At 39.5% G+C, this 22,324-nt stretch overlaps 1 protein-coding gene across 2 annotated transcripts; it reads right to left on the bottom strand.

Annotated features, from left to right (window-relative positions):
• Window positions 1-507: 507 nt before the first annotated feature.
• Window positions 508-19,400, bottom strand: med14 (mediator complex subunit 14). 2 transcript variants are annotated; one of them, XM_007227853.4, is made up of 30 exons: window positions 19,024-19,400; window positions 17,898-17,924; window positions 17,656-17,761; window positions 17,320-17,493; window positions 16,471-16,600; window positions 16,236-16,364; window positions 16,001-16,108; window positions 15,091-15,223; window positions 14,230-14,380; window positions 13,724-13,835; window positions 13,486-13,611; window positions 12,528-12,606; window positions 12,104-12,263; window positions 11,803-11,997; window positions 10,770-10,904; window positions 10,540-10,616; window positions 10,253-10,413; window positions 9,500-9,646; window positions 9,284-9,375; window positions 9,012-9,164; window positions 7,938-8,207; window positions 7,523-7,757; window positions 5,666-5,791; window positions 4,120-4,302; window positions 3,356-3,594; window positions 2,681-2,860; window positions 2,333-2,440; window positions 2,115-2,240; window positions 1,357-1,546; window positions 508-1,223 (listed from the first exon to the last, which is right to left on the bottom strand). In XM_007227853.4, exons 1-30 carry the CDS (start codon window positions 19,191-19,193, stop codon window positions 1,150-1,152), a joined length of 4,296 nt encoding a protein of 1,431 aa, XP_007227915.2. In that variant the 5' UTR covers window positions 19,194-19,400; the 3' UTR covers window positions 508-1,149. The 2 variants fall into 2 exon arrangements, with proteins under 2 accessions (XP_007227915.2, XP_007227916.2); XM_007227854.4 differs by lacking the exon at window positions 5,666-5,791.
• Between the last annotated feature and the right edge of the window lie 2,924 nt (window positions 19,401-22,324).

Genomic DNA, 22,324 nt, shown 5'->3' with positions numbered 1-22,324 from the left:
GATCTTTTAATATATTAACTGTGGATTAATTAGAAAAAGCCAAATAATGGCAGTGCATGATACATTAAATTCAGGTATTACCTTTAGGTTCAGGTTTAGGTTCTGATACTTTGCTAAAACATAAAAAAAAAAATCCACTGCCTTGCACTTTTCTACAGTGCATAATATACATATCAAGCATACAAACAGGTACAAGTTTTTGCAGTGCACACCAGCCTAGGGTCTAGGGGAAAAACTTAGCAAAGCTTACATGGTCAGGACTCTGTTCTTCTTATTGGCTTTAATATAGATGAAGTTGTTGAAGCTGGAAGGCACTTTAATGGAAACCACTATAAATGTCATTAAAACAGTTGGCCTACAGTATGATCCAGATGTTTAAAATTAAGACTGCGTTTCACGCTGCAACATAAACCAGAGAACATACAGTATAACGACACTGCATTCAAAATCTGGACCAAACATTTAGAAGATGACTTCATTCTAAGGAAAGTAGCACAAAAGACACCCTAACATTTTCAAATGTTTATTCAACAGTAATAAAGACAGACAAGAATAGGCTACTTTTTACGTCCGATTCAAATGCAGTCATAATAAAATACGGCTTATTTAGAAATTCTGTCACAAGCTTAACAGTATTCAGCATGACAGGTTTAATGAGAGAGGTCAAAGTTATGACATAAAAAAGGACATTAAATAGTGTCATAATAAACAATACATCCCCAATATCAACAGCATTGATATTTCGCAATATAAAAAAATGAATAAAGTTTTTTGCAAACTGCTTAGTTTCTTAAAGGCAGACTTTAAAATAATAAAAATTTACAGTTGAAGGTAAACAATCCTTTTTTCTCATTTCAAACCTTTATTCAAGAAGTGCATTGAACAAAAATAAAGCGTCCTCTTTTCTTAATCGTGTCCTGAATTTGTAGAAGTATGCGTGGTACTCTCAAGAAGTACATTCCCAGATGTGCTGTCCTTCATTCTTTTATTTATGCTCTTTATATGATAGAAAAGCAGAAGGTAATCCATCAGTTTTTCTCTTCCTTTAATGACAGAAGTTTGTACACCTGAAGAAAAATGTTCATTGGCTGTAGGTTAGAACTCCAATGTTCCTACAGCAAGCGGTCGGAAAAGATCCGAGTTCTTTTTTTACGGCCGTCCTCCAGAATTCAGTGTGAGATTAGCCATGAGTTCATGAACTGAGGCAAATATGGTGCATTCACCTATAAGAGAAAAAAAAAATCATACATTCATTAACTGTACACATCTTATGTTAAAGATGTAAAATAGATGCAAAGAAAACATTGAGACCAACACGCTCTAAAATTGTGTGAATACGAAAGCTGGAGTGGTTACCTGGTCGGGCTGGGTGGTGCTCGTTGAATCTCCTGAGGATGGAGCTGACCATGAGGGCTGCGGCGCCAGAGGAGCTGTGCTGTCGGGGGATATCAGCCTGCTGCGTCAGCCCCGTGGCCATGTCGTATACAATGGGCACAATGATGCTGATGGGCTCCTGAGGCACTGGCAGCCTCTGCGTCAGCTGGAGCTGTGGAACAACAGTTTGGTTACTCAAGAGATTTAAAGATTGATGGGAGATTTTTCCTACAGTTTAGTTTTTCCATTATTGGTTTTAGAACCCTGTAGGGACATAAGTCTTCAACTGCACTTCATTTTTTCCCTCTATTTCTTATAGAAAGCATTGTCACAATATTTTATTGGGTATTTCTGCATGCACAGCTTGTTTAAATGCTTATTATACCACAGATAGTGCCAACCCTGCAATGTGATTGGCTTAGAGGCGTTCTAGAAGTGCCATTATCTACCGGTAATTCACTGTAACCGAAGTTCTCCATGCATTACTCCGCCACATACAGGTAACCTAGCAACGATGCAGCGCTTACAAGCCAAACAGCACAGCTACAAACAGAGCAGCAATGGAACCATTTTAACTCAGAGTGTTTATAATGATCATATTTTCAAAATCTTTCAATAAACAGTGATAACACACATTTATACATGTATAAAAGACATATTTCTCTATTAAACACTAAACACAATATTTGCAATTATGCAGTTACATTTCTAGAGTCTAGAAGTAGCACACCCATACTTACAAAGAAAAGCATCTTGGTCTTGAGCACAACAGCAATGGTTCCAGGAGGGGCAATAGGAGGGGCACTGGGTGGGATGGTCAGACAGAACTGAACATTCCATTTCAGCTGGGCCGCCTGTTCGGGGAACTGCAGGAAAGGACATGAAGAGTTTACGATAACCACAAAAAAAAGACATAATAAAAAAGCCAGGTTTGAGTTTCAGCCAGGTTTGTGCTTACCAACTCAAGCTTCATTATCCGAACACAGTCTCTGAGGATATTGGTGGGAGCCCCTAGCAGCTTCGTAAAGGCATTTAGAGTGTTATACTTGAAGGGTGGTCCTGCAACCTGAATAAATAAACACAAGCAGATTTTTGTATTTTTCACATAAAAAAATCACAATGTATTATTTTCACACTAGAAAGCATTGCATTAATTCTAAGAAGCTTTTAAATATTTCAGATTCAGTCCAATCAAATTCAGTTAATGATATTTCAGCAGTTTTCTGGTCTACAAGTGCAAAACAAGCTGCACCAATAGATCATGTTCTCTGCTAAACAACAAAGCTGGAGAAGGTTTTTCTCTTACTCTGGTCTCAAAGAACTTCTCCAGAACCTGCAGTTCTTCCTGTGACCAGGGTCCAGCATTCTCAGGGGTCACTTTCAGCTGCAGAGTCTGGTAGCTCTTTGGGTTAAGAGCCACTCTACACTTTAGCACCTCTGTCTTGAACATGATGACTCCCGGCTCATTGGAGTTCACAATGGTGAGCTGTGAAAAGGAAGGAGTAACTGTGGTTAGAGAAACACAGTTTGAGTAAAATGAACATAGTTGTTTTATTCAATAAACTACAGACAACATTTCTGTCAAATTTCAAATAAATATTTTGTCATTTAGAGCATTTTTTATTGCAGAAAATGAAAAGATTTCAGACCTCAATAATGAAAAGAAAAGTTCATATCCACCAGTCTTACACACTGCTTTTGGAAAACTTCTGGACCCAATTTTCACTAACCAGCTTGGTCTCGCCTTTTAAATAATGCCCTAACTCTCCTTGTAACCAAACTTAACACATTTAGTAAAACTGGCCAACAGCCACCTATGAGTGAAGATTTGTGCTGAGTGAAGAAAAAACAGACAGACATCCTCACTCACAAACACAAAAGCTAATTATGCACCTTTCCAGCCACCGATGGCCGATAGCTGTGTAATCACTGTGGATCTAACTTAATTTCCTAAGAAATTAAGAAACGCAAAGGAACTCACGTTCTGCTCCAGCTGAATGATTCTCTGCAGGTGCCTCCTCATGATGACCGAGCCCAGAAAGCGCTCCAGTGGAGAGCAGAGGTAGCTGCCAGCTAGTCCTGGCACCACACACATTGTGGGAGAGGGCAGCAACAGCACGTGCAAGGCATTGTGGGTGAGGATGGTGGGAATGGAGGCAGCCCATGAACGCTGAGGTAGCTTACGAGGTGGAGGCATACTGGTAGGCATCACTTGGGAACCTAAACAAGGACAAACACATGTGTACTATAGTCAGGAGAACACTAATGAATGGCACTCTTTAAACAAGCAATGTAAACAGACCAATAGGGAACAAATACTACTAGGGATGCACCAAGTATGTGGCAGCTAAAATGATTAATACTAAATAAATGACTTAATAATTTATACCAAACAATTACTTATTAATTTAAGATATAATACAGAGCCCACTAATGAAACTACTGAGGTAAAATTCTAATTAAAATAGCACTACTGAGGCAAATGTATTGTGTGCTTTGTTGGTTTGTCTGCTGGGATATTAAAACAGATTCAATATCTATAATTATAATTGTTTAGTAAGTTTAGTAATAGCGTTTTCTTTGAAAAGCAAAACTAAAAAACATTTAGGCTAATGTATTGTAATATAATATATTTTGTACATGAAAAAAGTGGCAAAATACTCAGACCAAAGAACCAGCATTCATTATGTTAATCAGGTTGTACACTATTTTTTTTTCTGCACTGCCACGTGGTGGTCTACTCACTGGTCCCAGCACGAGGAGAATGGGAGGCATCTGGAATGGGAGAGTGAAGAGATGGGTTGCCAGGTGACATGCCATGGATACGAGCCCCAGGTGATGGGCCAGAGACCTGTGGAGAGCCTGGCCACGTGCCCGTCCTCTGGCTGGGAGACACCATTGGGTATGGCGAACTTGGGTCCAGAGCTCCTGTAGTAAAAGAGTGAGAGATTTAATTGAACATCCGCCTTATTCTTACAACTTATTGTGCAGAAAATCAAAAACTGAGACTAAAGCTCTGTAAAACAATGAGACGTCATAATGAAAATGTAAATAGCTATACAAAGATGTTGTACAATCTTAATAATAAAGATACTACAAATAGCAATTTGTGCAATACCATAGAACCTCCTCTTTTGATTTCACAAAGAACCATGTAAAAAGTCGGCTACCTCCTCTATACAAAATGACATTGATGCAGTATCACTAGGCAGCCAGCACACAGCACAGAGGAAAGCACAGCTCTCCAGCTCTGATACATCAGTAAACAGAAGCATGTGCTGACCGTCATCACACTACAAATGACGTGCAGATGAAATTATATCAACCTGCTCCTGGGAGAGCAAGGTCAATTTTGCTCTCTCAGACTCCAGGTGCTGATGGAAAACAGCATGATTGAGGTTTTGAACCTGCAGCACTTGGATTACAGTGCACGTCCATAAATATTACTTAAAAAATATGATAAACAGGCAAATTGACTGAGAAACGTTTGTTTGTGTTCCATTTCAGTCAAAGCCAGCATGAACAAAAACATGAGACTGTGTTTTAAGACAAAGTGTCAAGTGCTCAGCAGTTATGCTCTTAAAAGCAGTCTTATCATAAGTAAATATCCTAGTTCCATTGTGGCACACACAATCTATGGTTATGAATGCTCCTTAATATTACACACATACACTTGATCATTACATATACGATGAGAATATTTGAGAAAATATTCACAGAATTTCAGGCACTTACATGTGTGAGATATTAGGGATGCACAAATTTATACATGAAACAACACCATAGCATGTTTATTCTTATAAAGAAACAACACATTTATATCTATATGGCTCCAAATTGGCTACTTAAAAAAAAAGTGTTGTCTGGATATACATCATGTTACAAAATACTCTTTTTTTTCCCCTCTGACACTTCTTATATAATTCTAATGTAATCATGCATCCCTAATAGAAATAAAGATTATCAGTTGATTTAAATACTCCTGGTCTCCATACAACGACATACATGCATGTTTGATCAAGGATTTCTTAATGGCACCAGACAATAATAGATTTTAGTAAAGAAAACCACCACCATTTAATCTGGAAATCAAATTCTAGTGAGGTCATCATGCAGTGTAGTTAGTAACAAATGAGTTCCCACACCACCCTTTCCCCACAGTGCCCGCAAGAAAGAATCCCAGCTGTAGCCCACAGAGCTGTCTCTCTCAGCCTGCCCAGGGTTCCTCTGCATCATTAAGAGTGATTACGGCCACCACCAAGCTTAGGATTCTGCCCCCTCAGGCACTTACCATGCGGGCTGGCAAAGTTGGACGTCTGACCCATAGAAATACCCAGAGAGGAGGGAGACGGAGTGGGGCCGAAGGGCGAGGGGGCCCGCAGAGCTCCACTAGGGGAATTGGCTGCGTGGATGTTCCCTGCACACAATCAACTGATCAGTGGCCTTGGAAAGCTGCTGACAAGACTCTGTCTCACTTAATGTCTCACTTAATGTCTCACTTAATGTCTCACAACGTTTTACTGACTCACTGTCTCACTTAATATCTCTGTCTTGTTTATTAACTGTCTCTCTCCATCTCATTCACTCACTGTCTCGCTCAATGTCTCTCTGTCTCACTTCCTCACAGTCTGTCTGTCTCTCTGTCTGTCTCTCTCTGTCTGTCTCTCTCATGCTCACTTAAGGTCTCTCGGTCTCGCTTAATGTCTCTCTGTCTTGCTCAATGTCTCGCAAACTCACTGTGTCTCTGGCTTGCTCAATGTCTCACTTACTGTGTCTCTGGCTTGCTCAATGTCTCTGTCTCGCTCACTCACTATGTGTCTCTCTGTCTCACTCACTGGCTCTCTGTTTCGCTTAATATCTCTGTCTCACTTCCTCACTGTCTGTCTCTATCTCGCTCACTTATTGTCTGTCTCGCTCAATGTCTTGCTCATTCACTGTCTCGCTCACTTACTGTGTCTGTCTTGCTGACTCACTGTCTCACTCAATGTCTCTCTGTCTGTCTCACTCAATGACACACAGCCTCACACACGCAGCCTCACACACACCCACACACGCAGCCTCACACACACCCACACACGCAGCCTCACACACACCCACACACGCAGCCTCACACACACCCACACACGCAGCCTCACACACACCCACACACGCAGCCTCACACACACACGCAGCCTCACACACACACGCAGCCTCACACACACACGCAGCCTCACACACACACGCAGCCTCACACACACACGCTGCCTCACACACACACGCTGCCTCACACACACACGCTGCCTCACACACACACGCTGCCTCACACACACACGCTGCCTCACACACACACACACGCTGCCTCACACACACACACACGCTGCCTCACACACACACACACACGCTGCCTCACACACACACACACGCTGCCTCACACACACACACACGCTGCCTCACACACACACACACGCTGCCTCACACACACACACACGCTGCCTCACACACACACACACGCTGCCTCACACACACACACACGCTGCCTCACACACACACACACACGCTGCCTCACACACACACACACACGCTGCCTCACACACACACACACACGCTGCCTCACACACACACACACACACGCGCTGCCTCACACACACACACACACGCGCTGCCTCACACACACACACACGCTGCCTCACACACACACACACGCTGCCTCACACACACACACGCTGCCTCACACACACACGCTGCCTCACACACACACGCTGCCTCTAACACACAAAATAAAGCCAGAGCAGGACAGCAGCGGCAGGCCCCAGGGCTGAGATGAGTTCAGGCACAGGATTTTAAGCATGCTTCAATCCAGCGTTCTACTGGGGGTGGGGTCAACGCGATGACGTGAACATACGGAGACCAACAAACGCATGCATGTTTATATGTTTGCACAGAGACAAGCTAGCTAGCCAGCCAGCTGGATGGATGGCTAAACTGCATTTGCAATGGGTGGAAGGATGACAAGAGGACCTTGTTCTACATCTATGCTATCTTATTCTTTTTAGGTACCAATCACCATGGAGGAATGCCAAGCGTTTATGGCATGAAGAGAGCAGAGGCCAATTAAAAAGGATTTGCTTTAAAAAGCAAAACAAAAAACTAACCAGACACTCCTGCTTACCAGGTGACTGTGTTGGCATCATGGAGGGCGATGGAGCAACGTTGCCATGGTACGAATTGGGTGGAGATGTAAGTGGAGGGTAGACCCCTTGGCCTCTGATTGGCTGCTGAGGCTGCATGTGTGGCATTAGCGTGTCCATGACGTCCACGCCCACTGGCGAGGGAGGGTTGTCGTCCTCGTTGACTGAGCGTCGCCTCGCGTCCTGGTTGCTGTCCACAAACATGCTCAAGAATGTCTGCAGGAAAAATATTACATGTCTCAGTGCATCATAACTGTGTTGCATGCAAACACTAAAATCCAGATTCATAAAACAAAGTGTGAGATGATAAGATATCTTCGCTTGCTTGTTTTTGTACATAGCTGAGATATATACTTTTAAGAGGGGTATCCAGTTAGGGGTGTTAAAATTCTTTACCTTCAGTCCAGGAGCTGGATAGAAGCCCTCAACGATCTTGGTGTTATCGAAGAGGCTGTAAGCACCATCTCTGATGGCCACCACACCACGGCTATGGCAGTAGATGTCTATGCAGTACATATTTCGGAAGGCAAGGCGGATGTGGGTGGGTGACTGAGGCAGGATGGAGAAGCACTGGTAGGCGGTGTTGGTTCTCTGGGTTAGACCCAGCATGGGTACTGTGGGAAGCTTGTTGATGGCATTCAATGGAGCCTGTGTGTCTGACAGCACCTGAAGAACAAGGAAAAACAGATAAAAGAGTTAAAATTAGGGCTGTGTATTGGCAAGAACTTGAACATAATATACATATTAGGGCTGCAACACTAACCAATTAATTGCAACTAATTTCATCGTTGATTAGTTGGGTCTACAGTTAGTTGTTGTGAGTGTGGCCAAAATATTGCAATATGATACAATATCAATATTCTATTACATCAAAAGTTCATAGGACATGGAAAACTTTCCTTAACTTGCAATTATGTTTTAAACTAAGCCAAATATGGCATGTCAAGATGCATGAAAATTGATTAAAAACCACAGTTATTCCACCAAATATTGATTTCTGAACTCTTAAAACTTTATGAATATTAATTTATTTAAAAGCTCTGCATCTTTTTTGTTATTTCAGCCATTTCACATTTCTCAAATAAATGCTTCAAATGACAATATTCTTATTTGGAATTTGGAAGAAATTTTGTCAGTAGTTTATAGAATAAATCAACAATGTTCATTTTACTCAAACATAGGTCTTTAAACCAGAAAGCAAAATAAGAAAAAACTGATTCAGAAACTGAAGTGGCCTATATATAGTTATGTATATACATTTTTTTTTCATAGCAATACTTTAAATAGCTAAAATAGAGATTTGGAAGAGCAGAGTCTTTCAATCCTAGTCCTAGGAGGCCACTGGACACACATTTTAGTGTTTTTATGCTACATTACAGACTGAAAAGTTCCTGTTAATCAGCTAGGAGTCTGACTAAGTGTTTGCATCATAGATCATACATACAGAGCGCAATCTCAAAAGATATAAACCTGTAACAGCTGCACCACATTGGGGGTCTTGTTGAACATTTCCTGAAGCTGGTGGAGGATAATGTTGTGGCAGTTGCTACAGCCAGAGTTTGGTCCAACCGTACCCAGAGCAAGGTGGAAGCGCTGGGTCACGGAGTTCCACTGGATTGTCACCTTAAGAAGTAACAGCACAAAGTTACAGGCATCTCATCTCCACCATGCATCAGAAAGAGCATTTATTTAATCAATATTGTCAAATATGAGCACCAAATACACAAATTGTATGTACTTACTGAGCTGCCTTTGGTGTTACCGTAACAGAGAACCAGTTTCCGGTAGTTATATAACCGGATTTCAGAGAATAAGCTCAAAAACGAGGGCATTTCTGCAGGAGTGAAAAAGAGACACATTGGAATTAATCAAGTTGGTGTTAACTAGAGTAACGCAGCTAGTTAATTCCAAATTCCTGGTCTATTGTTAATACAATTTAATATGAAAAAGGTAATTACCAGGCAGAGCTCGAGAGAAGTCCAGCACACACTCATACAGTTGACTGATGCTGTTCCAGTCATTCAGAAACATCTCCACCACCTTCCGTCCTCCCACTGGCTCCGATAGCGGATTCTCGTACGTCAAGTAGACATGCCGCGTGGAGGCTGCACAAATACACAGACATGCATATTTATTATTAAGCATTTTTATTAGCGGTGTTAATCGATTAAAAAAAAATATCAGATTAATTACAACAATATTCTGTGATTAATCACACTTCTACTTCAGATGCATGTTTTATAGTGGATATTTAAATGTAAATAAAACAATGAAGGTAAGTATAGGACCCCTAAAAATGTCCTGTGTATTTTTATCTATTTCTTTCATTGATTTCTATGTTAAATGACCCCAGAATCATGTTCTGTTTTTACGCCATTTATCTGTTAATGTTCATGTTCAGCGCGACCAATAGGATGATTGTGAGGCCTGATTTCTGTGTGTGTGTGTGTGTGTGTGTGTGTGTGTGTGTGTGTGTGTGTGTGTGTGTGTGTGAGAGAGAGGGAGAAAGAGAGAGGGAGAGAAGTTCTGGGGAGTTTGTGTGTGTTTCTACAGGCTATTTTCTCAATTAATTGTATTTTAAAAAAAGCATTACTGATTCAAATTAATTGCATAAGTTAGCACTTTAATGTTGACACCCCTATTTTTTTTTTTTACATATCTAGATCCTGTTGTTCTCAAACAATACTTCATTAACTAAAAAATAATCTTACCTTGCTCTTTAGTTGAGGTGCTGTTGAGGGGGCAGCTGGTAAAGACCAGCTCTGCCACCCAGGTCCGATTATTGCGTCCCTGCAGTCTGAAGGTGCAGTCCAGCAGAGTGCGGTCCAGAGCCTTCCTCGTCTCCTCACTGACACCTTTAGCAGGTGGTACCCTGGTTAGAGATGGAGGATTTCAATTAAGGGGGTCATCAAATCTTGATAATGCATTTTAGTATATATAAATCTCACAACCATACACTAAAAAATAAAATATATGAAAACAGCATTTCTAAACTTACCTGAGAAGGCGAATAGCATGGCTACAGCCGTCTCCTTCAACCTGGACACCTTGATGAGGGATCTCCATATTGCTCAGCTGAAGGGGGAAAAAAAAAAAAAAAAAAAAAAAAAAAAACAGAATAACGAATGAACTAACGGGATAAACTCATGTCTGCATGATGTTTTTTTTATATTTAAACAGTACTGTATTTAACAAAAACAGTCAATTGCAGTTATGCGTATACTTTACCTCACTGCGGAGGCCAATAAGGGGCATGTTTGTGTCACACATGGCTACTAGATGGGCCAGCTCCTTGTTGAAGGCACACATCTCTCCTGAGCGCTTGGGTTTTTTAGGTTCAGTAGCACCCTGCTCTCCTGACAGCTGCAATAAAATAAATACAATTAAATGAAATATAAAACTAACATGAAGTACATGCACCAAGCAGGAAATGTTCTCGATATTTTTCACTGCAGGAATAAATACCAATATCATGCATAAAGAGTGTGAAGTTCACCAATCCAGTAAATGTGAGAGTGGGACTGGATTTGCATGTAGAAAAATACCACAACTTAGTATACTAATAAATAGTTTATATAAAATTATTCTATAATTACCATGCATAATTAACTTTTTTAACATTGGAAAATCTGTTAAATTTGCAATAAACTCATTATAAATATTTGTGAAGAATTCAATCTTGTGAGAAATGATGAATTCAGCTTTATTGTGATACAAAAAAAAAAGATGAATATCTAGAAATTCAACCTATTTTTTTGTTATGTAGGTGTATGATGAAGGCTATTTACTTTTTTCTAGGTCGGTTGCGGCAAATAAAATGCATTTTATTGAATTAATTTATTGAAATAAACAGTCATGGATGGGTTAAATTCAAAGGTTAATTTCTCTGTAATGCTATACAAAAATTACAAATTCTACACAGGCACTCACAGAAGTTACAAAAGCCCATAGAAATAAATGTGTTCTACACATCAATCAATAGATAATCTGAATGAAACAGTTAATAGATCTTTTAAATAATTAAGTTAAAAGATAATTTGATAACCTCAAACAAAGACAATCACACAACGGTTTTCCCTTTTCCCACTCATAACAATGTTTAATTTAATATAATGTTTGCACATATAGACCATGGCTGCATGTTAGGCATTAAAGGAGGGATTCTCCAGCAGAATAATTACCTGCTGACCCCCTATTTACTGTCCCAAAATTATAAACTCGTTTAATCTATTCTAGTTATACTCTGTAACAAGTGACATACTTTTCTCTTGGTCCCAGGCCGGAGCATCCTTCCAGAAGACAGATCCTGCACGAGCTCCTCCAGGTTGGGCTTGAACTGCTGTAGCAGCAGAGCACAGGGCAGCCCATCCTCCCCCTCCAACTGACTTACCGACAGGAAATAGTATTTATACTGCAGCTCTGTGGAGCTGTTTGCCACATCAAACATTTCCACCACCTGAGAAGTGAAGACGAACCCAGCTTTAGACCACAGAGGCAAAACAAGAAACAAGAGACACCACTGCGTTCTACAGAGAACTCCACACTGAAAAGCACGCTCTTACGATGTAGTACTGTGGAAGACGAGTGAGCTTGATGAAGAGACGGTGTTTCGATAGGCTGCCCACAGGGTGAGAGGCGGAGTTTGATAAGTGCAGAGTGTCTGTACACAGTGTGGGGAGATGCTTGACAGACTGCCTACACCTCTGCTCTCCCAACCAAAACCTATTCACAGAGAGAGAGATACAGAGAGAGATACAGAGAGAGATACAGAGAGAGATACAGAGAGAGATACAGAGAGAGATACAGAGAGAGATACAGAGACAGATACAGAGACAGATACAGAGACAGATACAGAGACAGATACAGAGACAGATACAGAGACAGAGACAGATACAGAGAGAGAGAGAGAGAGTTCAGCATTATGTAATGTTTTAACCCATAGTCTGTATATTAAGGAAATAGGAAGGATTCGCCGTCAGTGCTTACTTCAGCTGCTGCAACCACGTGACGATGCGCTTCATGTCATCATTGATGGTTTTCTCAATGTCATCCAACATAGACTGATCTGGAAAACATTTACAAAAGAACATCAGCAGTTGAAAGATGTTTTATTATAATTAATTTATATTTTGATGATTGATTTAAAGCTCTGTGATACTGTTGAGCGGTCTTTCCTTAAAAAAAAAAGGTACTGGGACATGTGAAGGCACACAACATATCAATCTAAACCTGTAAGCATTAATAAGGAACTGCTATTTCTTGCTTTTGTTTTGTGGGAATACAGTATTTATGTACTACTAATTAGGTTAATTATTTCTTTTCTTAAGGACAGCCAAAATTGTGGCATACAGAAAAATCACAATAATGCTACTTGTGCATTATTATATAAATATATATTTCTGTCTAATGTGTTACGCGATAATGTAAATAAGGCAGTATGTTGACCATTAATTATTTTATTATTATTTATTTAGATTTTTTTTTTTATATTTTAATCCCAATGAGATTGTCTTTTCATGCCACTGTTATAATGATAATACAAATTGTTAATCTTACGGGACAATAATGAAAAGTAACTGTTTATTGTGACAGGCCTAAATTACATCAACACTGAGTTCATCTTTAACTATTTTTTTAAAAGATGAACAAATCTTTAAAAGACAAGTTATTTAAAAGGAACTCATTTTGACTAGGCCCAAACTCTTCCATGCCACTGTAAACAGTCCAGTCTTAAATAAATATCAAGGTAATTAGTTATGTATTAAGAGTTATGTAATTGTAAGGTCTCTCATTAAATCAGTTTTGTTTAAATCACCTTTTTAAAAATATCAATAGTTCATTCTAATTAATCAAGCAATTTACCCATGAAGTAAGCAATGTGCCTACTGTAACTTATCCAACATAGATGCAACAATTTATTGGACAGAAAGCAACAGATTCTTACCAATTCCATACAGCATCGGCTGGAACATTCCCGAGTGCAAGTCTACGAATATGTGAAGACACTCGGAACGCCCACAAGGCTCCAGGATTGGAATGACCAGAGTAGGAAGAGCAGTCTCTATAAACGCTGCAGAGAAAACAAAGACTTTCAGTGTCCAGAACTGTTCTGATGCACTTCTGGCAGATCCTAACTACACCTTTCTAGAGGCTTCCTGAGGCATAAAAGCAGAAAGTCTTACAGTTATCACTGGGGTTGCTGCTCTTCAGTATGGCTTTGAGTTCCTGCAGCTTCTGGTGAGAGCGGGCGTGAACGCTGTCGATCAAAAGCTTTTCCACTGAGAGATGGTCAATCTGCAGAGAAGAAAAAAACATAACAAAATAAAGATTTTTATTTAAGGTTATCTACGCTTATAAAGGCAATGGATACTGAACATTTTTCTAGTACGATTTCTAAAGTTCAAATTCACACACTATTTCTGTTAACTGACTTCACTGCATGTGGAAAAATTTACTAAACAACATTGCCCCTACCACACTCTGCCACTAAATATTCCTAATACTACTAATAATATTATTAACATAAAAAAGTAACACTATAACAATGTATTAATAAAACTCTAAATCTGTACTTTAAATTATAAATCTGAGAAGTCCCAATCCTGGGATGCTTCCTGTCCTCCATTTTAACTGTACTCGGTACAGATCACAGCCATTGTGGGAGAAGCGTAGTCAGAAATGCCTTTACCTTCATGGCTCTTTCCATTAGTCTGGAATCACAGGCTGGCAGTGGAGGCTCATGGGAAATCTGCAATGGCTTCGATCCATCCGTCTCGTCGATCTTGATGCTGACTTTGTGCACGGATGCTGTGCCTGTCTTACGACCCAGAACCTGTTGACTGAAGGAGGCAGATGTTTTGAGACAATTTATATTAATTTATAATTACTGAATTCTTCAGAGCAATACCATAGTTAGGCCAAAAAAAAAAAAAAAAGCTGGGGCGCTGCACTTTGTGTGTGCTGTCTACGCAGTAGGGCTGCAATTAATGATTATTTTGGTAGCCGATTAATCTGATGAATCTGATTAATCTGATGAATATATGATTAGTTTTCCATCTCTACAAATGATAGAAACAGGAGAATGTGAGATTAAAAAAGACATGTAAATGTCTAGATGTTGTTTAAACATGGAAGGCATTGCTATTTAGTGAGTAAATATGTATTCTTTTGTGTTTGGACACTTTTGGAGACACAAACTAAGATGAGTATAAACTGTGTAAGTGAGCCTTCCAATCTCCCAATGCACTTCTGTCCCCAGCACTGTGTAATGCGGTTCTGTTACAAACAGTGACTAGTCGACAAATTTAAATAATTGGCATTGTCAATTATACCGATTAATCGTTGCAGCCCTACTACCCAGTGATGCTGCATTAGAGGCAGTTTGTAAAGAGGCAGTGACTGATTTCACATGTGTTGGTGTAGGTACACATTAGTCTTCACCCTCCTATCATTGGCGAAGCTTTAAGGCATCCTCATTTACAGTTAACAGCATGTTACAAATAACAAAATAAAAAAAAACAGCTGGAAAAGCACAGCATGTTGATCTTACTTCCACACAGCCAGGGTGAGGCACTTGGCAGGAAGGTAGCGCTCCACCTGAACGAGGTCCCCCCAGCGCTCTCTGATCAGCATCAGGGTCTGAGAGTGTAGGACCTCCAGCTGCAGGGACAGGCAGAAAGAGTCTAAAGCAGAACCAGTTAAGGATTACAAAGTGACTGCCATGGATCTTTGTGCCTCTTTGCAGACCCATTCATTACAGTAAGTGAAGAGTAAACCAATTTAATTTAATATATAGCACAGTATTTATCTGGTTACAGCCTGAGATCTTATGAGTTCCCAACAGTGCCAAAGCACAATCCAGGCTTCTGATCTTACTAAAGAAAAAACAAAAATCCAATGCAATCAAAATTGTTTTTAGCTGATTTACAGGGTGATGAGCCTGGCGATGTTTTGGCTTTTCATGTGTTTCTTTTGGTTCAATTTATATTGGCTCCCAGTGGCTGTTGGGATGGGCTGAATATCTGGACAGACCCCACTTTGAGAACCCCTGCCAGAGTGAATGTGGCCTGACAAAAACACAGCCAATAACAGAGTTTACCGGAATGCAGCTAATGCCAATGCTTTGTGCACAGCCACAGACCGGCATTGCACCTTTTGCAGCAGCTTCAGCCTGACTTGGCCTACAGCCCACTGTGGTAATGTGAATTAACAGGCACACAATGCAAAATATACCAGAGACATCAACTTTCCATTTTATTAAAATATATCACCAATGGATTTTAACAGTTTTTAATTCGACTGTTTTTTTATTTTCATAGTTGCAAACAGCAGCCAGTTTATGCTGCAAAACACTTCAGTCTATAAACCTATATCATATTGACCTACTTTGAAAGGGTGTGTGTGTTAAAGGTGCCATAATAAGAGGTTAGGGAGCACACTGTTAAAAAAAAAAAGGATACGTAGGCAGCTGTACATGTCCTGGAGTGGCTTTTCATCTGCGAACAGCCGGGACTGCACCAGCTCATGGATGTAATTCACTTGCATGCTATGCACCAAAGCTCGACCATCTAAAAAAGGAAACAGCAGATCTTTTTAAAACTGAAATTGAACACTTAAAAATAAAAGCAAACAATATGGTTTGGCCAATTTACAAAAACACACACAGAGTATGTATGTATATGTACATGCACACACCTCCTGTCTCCTTGTCCTCAACCAGAATCTCAAGCTTCAGCAATCTCCAGGGAATGTCTGGATCATCCCCCATCACCGTTAACGTGGCTTCAAACTCACCCTCCACTCTGAACTTCACCCGCCCATTCGCTTAAAATACACACAGACCAAGCACACAAGTTTAGCAAAGATCAAAATATCAAACTGTAACAGATGCTGACTTTACCAGTGAGAGAATGGGGAAAGAAGAACCTACCCACGGTCAGATTGGCCAGCTGAGGGGGCAGGTCAGTGGTGACAAGTCGATGGCGAAGGATTTGATTTAGCTGGTTCAGTGTAGTCTGCTTCTCTGCTTTGGTGATCGGGTCTGGAGGGATTATTTTGTCCTAAAATACAAGCCATTCTACTTTAGAACAAAGTACAACTCAGTTTAAAAAGTTTACAAAGCGGTACTTTCACATTTCCCCTTTTATCTTACAAGAATGTCATGATCATTCCCATTCATACCATGTCAGATGTTATACTCAGGAGATCCTAAGCTACATAAAATTTCTTCATTCAAGAATAACATTGTAGATATTTGCAAGAATCTGAGCATTGAAAAAACTTTCGGCTTGGAGATTTATTTTTTATTTGCTTTTAAATAAAGATTCAGCTCTTAACCTTTCATACATAAGATGCAGCTCAAAGTGCTTTGCAATAAAAAGTAATATAAAACAAATAAAAAGTTAAAAATAATAAAAAAATAGTAGGAAATAAGACATTTATATTGAAATAAAATATAGAATAAAATAAATGTAAACAAAAATTATAAAATAAGAATAAGAACAACAGAACTAGTAGAACGCTAAGCTAAACAGGATTGTTTTAGCTGCCTTTTAAAGCTAATAATACTCGATGCCTGACGGATATTAATTGGTAAAGAGTTCCATATTTTGTCCCTCTCAGTCTGTCAAAAGCATCAGAAACATATACAACTGAAGAATCACGTTCTCATTTGATCTGTGTGCCCAGTTCTATTAACAAAAGTCTACACTAATTCCTCTCATCAAAACCAACACACAATTACCACCATTTACAATTTCTGTGATCGACCACCACTTACCCGTATGCAAGTGGGAAGACGTGGATATGACCCTGTAGTCAGAACATCAATGGCAAATGGAATGGCAAAGCTGGGCAGGCGGGCATGAACCAACGCATCCCGGGCCAAAGATGCCAGCCGGTCCGCTGTGTCAACAAACAGGAAAGCCTGCTGGTCCAGAAATGCTGAAATCATCTGTAAACAGCGGGAGAGAAAATGATCAGAAATAACCTACTGACCTGATAAACAGAAAGTACCTACAGATTCAGGGACAGCACCACTGAGCCGGCAAGGCTGACCAGCTGCATAACATACTGGCTGTGATTAAGAATGAGACTCATTCTGAATTCAACCTACCGCACATTTCTCCACTTTTCCAGCATTGCTGGCCCATTTCACAAGAGCAAGCAGCCGCACAAAGAGCTGCCGCGTTCGACTGGCAAACTGCACTATTTCAATTTTCCTGTTGAAACAGACACTCATACCTGTTATGATCTGTAATTTGCAAAATATAAAAGCAAGAAAAAGTAGTATGAAAAGATCCAAAGACTCCTACAGGCATTAATAAATGCTGTTCTTGTAAATATACAGTAACTTACCTTTCCATGTCTGTCTTCCGTGGAAGTCTTTGAGAAAAAAGAAAAAAGAATAATAAAGAGTTACACAAATAAATCACTTCATATCACATAAATCTTCAACATCTTTACCCAATTTAAACCATAAATGATTCTAACCAAAATAAGGTCTGTATTGGTGTTTAGACACAGTATAGAGATGGAGAGAGCGGCATCTGATTTTAGCAATGCAGTCATTGCTATAATCATTGCTGCTATTTTGTTTTATATTTGCACTTTAAATTCATGTAAAAGACAGAAATACAATCCCTATCTACTGAGAATCCCTCTGACAATTTTATATATGTGTGTGTGTGTGTGTGTGTGTGTGTGTGTTTGTTTATATATACTGCCCACCTTTAATATAGATTCCATATCATTCCATTAATTCAATAAATAGTTCCCTTAATTTAGGTGCACTTTAGTTTAGCTGACAGAATAAACATGTTATGAACGTATACTTTAGGGGATCCCTGCAGTTCATTCTAGCTCTTGGTTCTCTCAGTGTTTGGTGCTGGAAAACATCACACTGACAGTAGGTTAGCAGCTAACTGGCTCTGAAGGCTGTGATAATAACAGTCTATCAGCTAGCTATACTTTCTAGAAAGACCACAAACTTGGACTGCACTAGCTATTCATATTAATTTACCTATACAGACCGTAAAAAACAACTTGTAGAAATCATACACATGTCAGATACATTGCTAGAATAACTAGTTCACTAATTGTATAATTGTAAATGTGACCTGTGTTGGGACTCAGTATTACTTCTGCTTTGGCTAAATGCTAAGCTATCAAGATACCCAGTCTAAATGAAGTTTTCTTTTTAAAGTTTCAAGAAACTGTAACACTTACATTTTAGAAGTAATAAATAAACTTCCACCCTGACTTAAGTAGGTAGACAGATAAGTAAGCTTAATTTAACAGTTAACTAGGTGAAAACTGTATTTAGCTAACGTAGCTAACTGACTGATCTACTAGTGAAGTTAGCTCGCAGGCTAGTTAGCATTCAAGCTAACCAGCTTGGTCTATTCATTGAAGGAACAGCAGCTAGCTAGCTAGCTATAGTTAGTTTTAGCTAGGTTAGCTGAGCAGCGGCTCAAACACTCACAGTTCAGCCAGCAGTGTAATCTCATGGTAGGTCCGCTGGAGCAGAAACTCGATCAGAACGCTAAGTTTGACCCCCTGTGTCGCCGGAGCGGCAGGCGGGGGCTGCGGTGCTGAAGTCGGACCCCCGACGGGCACCAGCTGGCCATCCGAGCCGATCTGCACCGGAGCCATTTTCACTAAGCGGCGCAGAGCCGAGCCAAGTCACACCGCTGGTCCTTTCAGCTCTCAGAACGGGAAAGATTAAATCACAATATTTCTAGCGCAGAAGTTCGCTCGCCCATGGAAATCACATCTAATCCTGCAGCCGAATCAGCCGTGAAATCCCCCCGCTGCTGCTGACCGCCATCACCGCGGAACAGTGTGAAACACCGAGCGCAGAAACACACTCCGCATCCGCCCACAGCGGAGAGAGGATTTCAAAAGAAAAGCTCAGCGGAGAGAACCGAGTTTAATCAATATAATGTGTTTCAAAACACATATAGATAACAACGAGTCTAAACAGAGCATATATGTGAACATATATTATTTTTAGAATGTATAAATGACAGATTTAACTCTATCTTAAACGTATTTAAGAGACTTTTATTTTGCAATTATAAAAAAACGGTCCACCCACTTTGACGACACCTCCTGGAAAACCACTTGCCGTCATTCTCCGCCGTTTTTTTGTGAACGAACATTTTACGAAAATTAATATAATATATAAGTGTTAACTTTTCAGAGACACGCCGACTCAATAACACGAAAACTTATAGACAAAATGTATTCATGATTAGCGCAACACCACTAGCTAACACCGTTTACGTAGCTTCATAGCTAACCTAGTTAAAATAGCTAAGCTAACTCCATAAAACACACACTGTGCTGTTTATCTCCACATTCAGACTCAGCGTGCCGACTTTTTTATTTGTTAAATAAAAAAATAAAATTTCCCAATCCTTAAACGAAAACAATCACTACATTTTAATTACACAGTCTTCCTTATCATCCGTCCAATTAATTTTTATTGAAGCTATATCAATAATCAGTACAATTAATTCAAACCTAGCAAAGAAGCAACAGTCTGACATAAATATAATATATAACCACAAAAGGATTCAACCAGAAACAGCCAAATAATGAACCCCTAAAGTGATATTGTGTAAATTATTAATAGCTACAGCTTATTAAGGTGTGGGAATGAGATAATTAAGTCATGTAGATGACTCATTAAGGCATAGGAATGAAATAACAAAGTTGTGGGGGTGTTTTATTAAGGTATGGGAACAAGATAATTAAGTTGGGAAGACTTATTAAGGCATGTGAATAAAATAATTAAGGCCATATAAGTTAACAACTTAATGATCTTGTTTCCACACCTTAATAAGTAGTGGCCCTGCATAAGGATCATATTCCCATGCTTTGTGGCTATACATTAGTTTTTTCACATGATGTCACCTTATTATTACTGTAGGGAAATGTAATAATAAAACATGAACAAATAAACACAACAAATACAATTGTAATATTATAACCCTTTTAATGATTTGTGTATTTTTTTTTGTTTGTTTAAGAATGGGTTAAAAAAAAGAATGTGTTATTGTATTATTGGGTCCTTAACCTAAGCTAAAATATTATGACTGAATTTTATGAATGTAGTATTTTCTAGCACTGTATATGTTTCAGACCTTACATTTAACATATAAAACATATTCATTTTATCCATAGGATAGAACTTATGTATTATTGTATTATCTAGTATTACTCTAATACTGCTAATACTAATTATCACATAGATTAAATAATATATCTGCATTTCAGACATAGTTTAAGAGAAATGTCAGTAAAGTAATGTATATGGCAATTATTATAATAAATTCTGTAAACAGTAACGGATAACAATATTAGTTGTAAATTATATATGAAATATATATTTAAGGCCAGCATGGTCATGCTAGTCATGCCAGTTGGCCCTCATAGTTATGCTTATCAACAGCTTGGTCAGGTTGCTCATGCTTGTAGTCCAGATAAACCATCAAACTCAAACCAAACATACCCTCCGCATGGTTTAAGAGCTCAACCAAGAGCCCATGGTCAACCAGTTTAACCAGCCTGAGCTGACCATGCTGTTTGTTTCTGCAGGGGGTATCTTGTTAGCTCAAAAATATAAATCAATTTAACTAAATATGGGAAATAACATGTTTTGAAGTGCCTTCCAGAGGCACATTGTGAGGTAGGGCCCGGCTAACAGTCTAATTCGATAGGTGTTCTCTCGGGTCTAACAGGTCCCAGATCTCTTGGTATGATGAAGAATTTAAAGCTCATTTCATTGGAACCAGAGGGCTGAGAAAAACTACAGTGTTGGCATGCACTTTACACTGCATGCAGTCTTTGCATTGAACTTGGCCATGAAAACGCACTACAGATAACTCTTTGACTTAAAAATATAAGTCTTTTCTTAGAGAAATTACAGATGAAGCCAGAGAGCAGTGAGTAGTGTTTCCTACACCTTCAAAAGACTGGCTGACCCACAACAGCACTTTTAGCTCAGCTTAACATTGGACTGACTAAACTTCAGTTTCAGAAATGAAGAAAAGACTTAAGGTCTGACAGGTGAAGTGCAGTAATAAAGTCATTGTTAAGATGAGAAAAAAGCTGTACAGCACTACTACTGGTCTACTAAACAACAGAGTTGTTTCAAAACTGGTAGTTTTGGGCGCCGAGTGGAGCAGTGGTCAAAAGCGCTGACACTATGATGATGGTTTGAATCCCGATCGTGCAGCTTGCCAACAGCTTCCAGAGCCCTGAGAAAGCACAATTGGCCTTGCTTTCTCTGTAGATGTAGATAGCGCTCTTTCCCCTCATCAATCCGATGGTGATGTCGATGACTTCACGCGTAAGAGGTGGAACGTGCTAGTCTTCACCCTCCCTGTGTTGTGGCATCACCTGTGATGGGGATATATACTGAGTAGCAGTTGAATAGATGAGACAATTGACTTCACTAAATTAAGAAAAAAAATAAGAGACAACTAGAATTAAAAGTTATGAAATGGTAGTTTGTTAAATATAATAAATATACTACACTATACTAATATACCAAACTGAATTTACTGAAGTTCCAGGTTTGCACTTTGACAAATAGACAGAACAGGGAAGTCTTTTTTATTTAACCAATCAAATAATTCAGTTACATAAGCAGCTCATGTATCATTGGCTTTTGCTTTTGCTTTACACTCCATCGCGTAGTAAAAGTCCGGTGATTTCTGAGCTGTAAAAACGGCGAGTAGTGGGTGCGCATGCGCAGTGGATCAGACTCCGAGTTA

The sequence above is a fragment of the Astyanax mexicanus genome, chromosome 11 (genome assembly GCF_023375975.1).
Source record: "Astyanax mexicanus isolate ESR-SI-001 chromosome 11, AstMex3_surface, whole genome shotgun sequence".
Lineage (NCBI taxonomy): Eukaryota > Metazoa > Chordata > Actinopteri > Characiformes > Acestrorhamphidae > Astyanax > Astyanax mexicanus.
The sequence above is the reverse complement of the archived record's forward strand: the minus strand, read 5'-3'. Positions and strand labels throughout refer to the sequence as shown.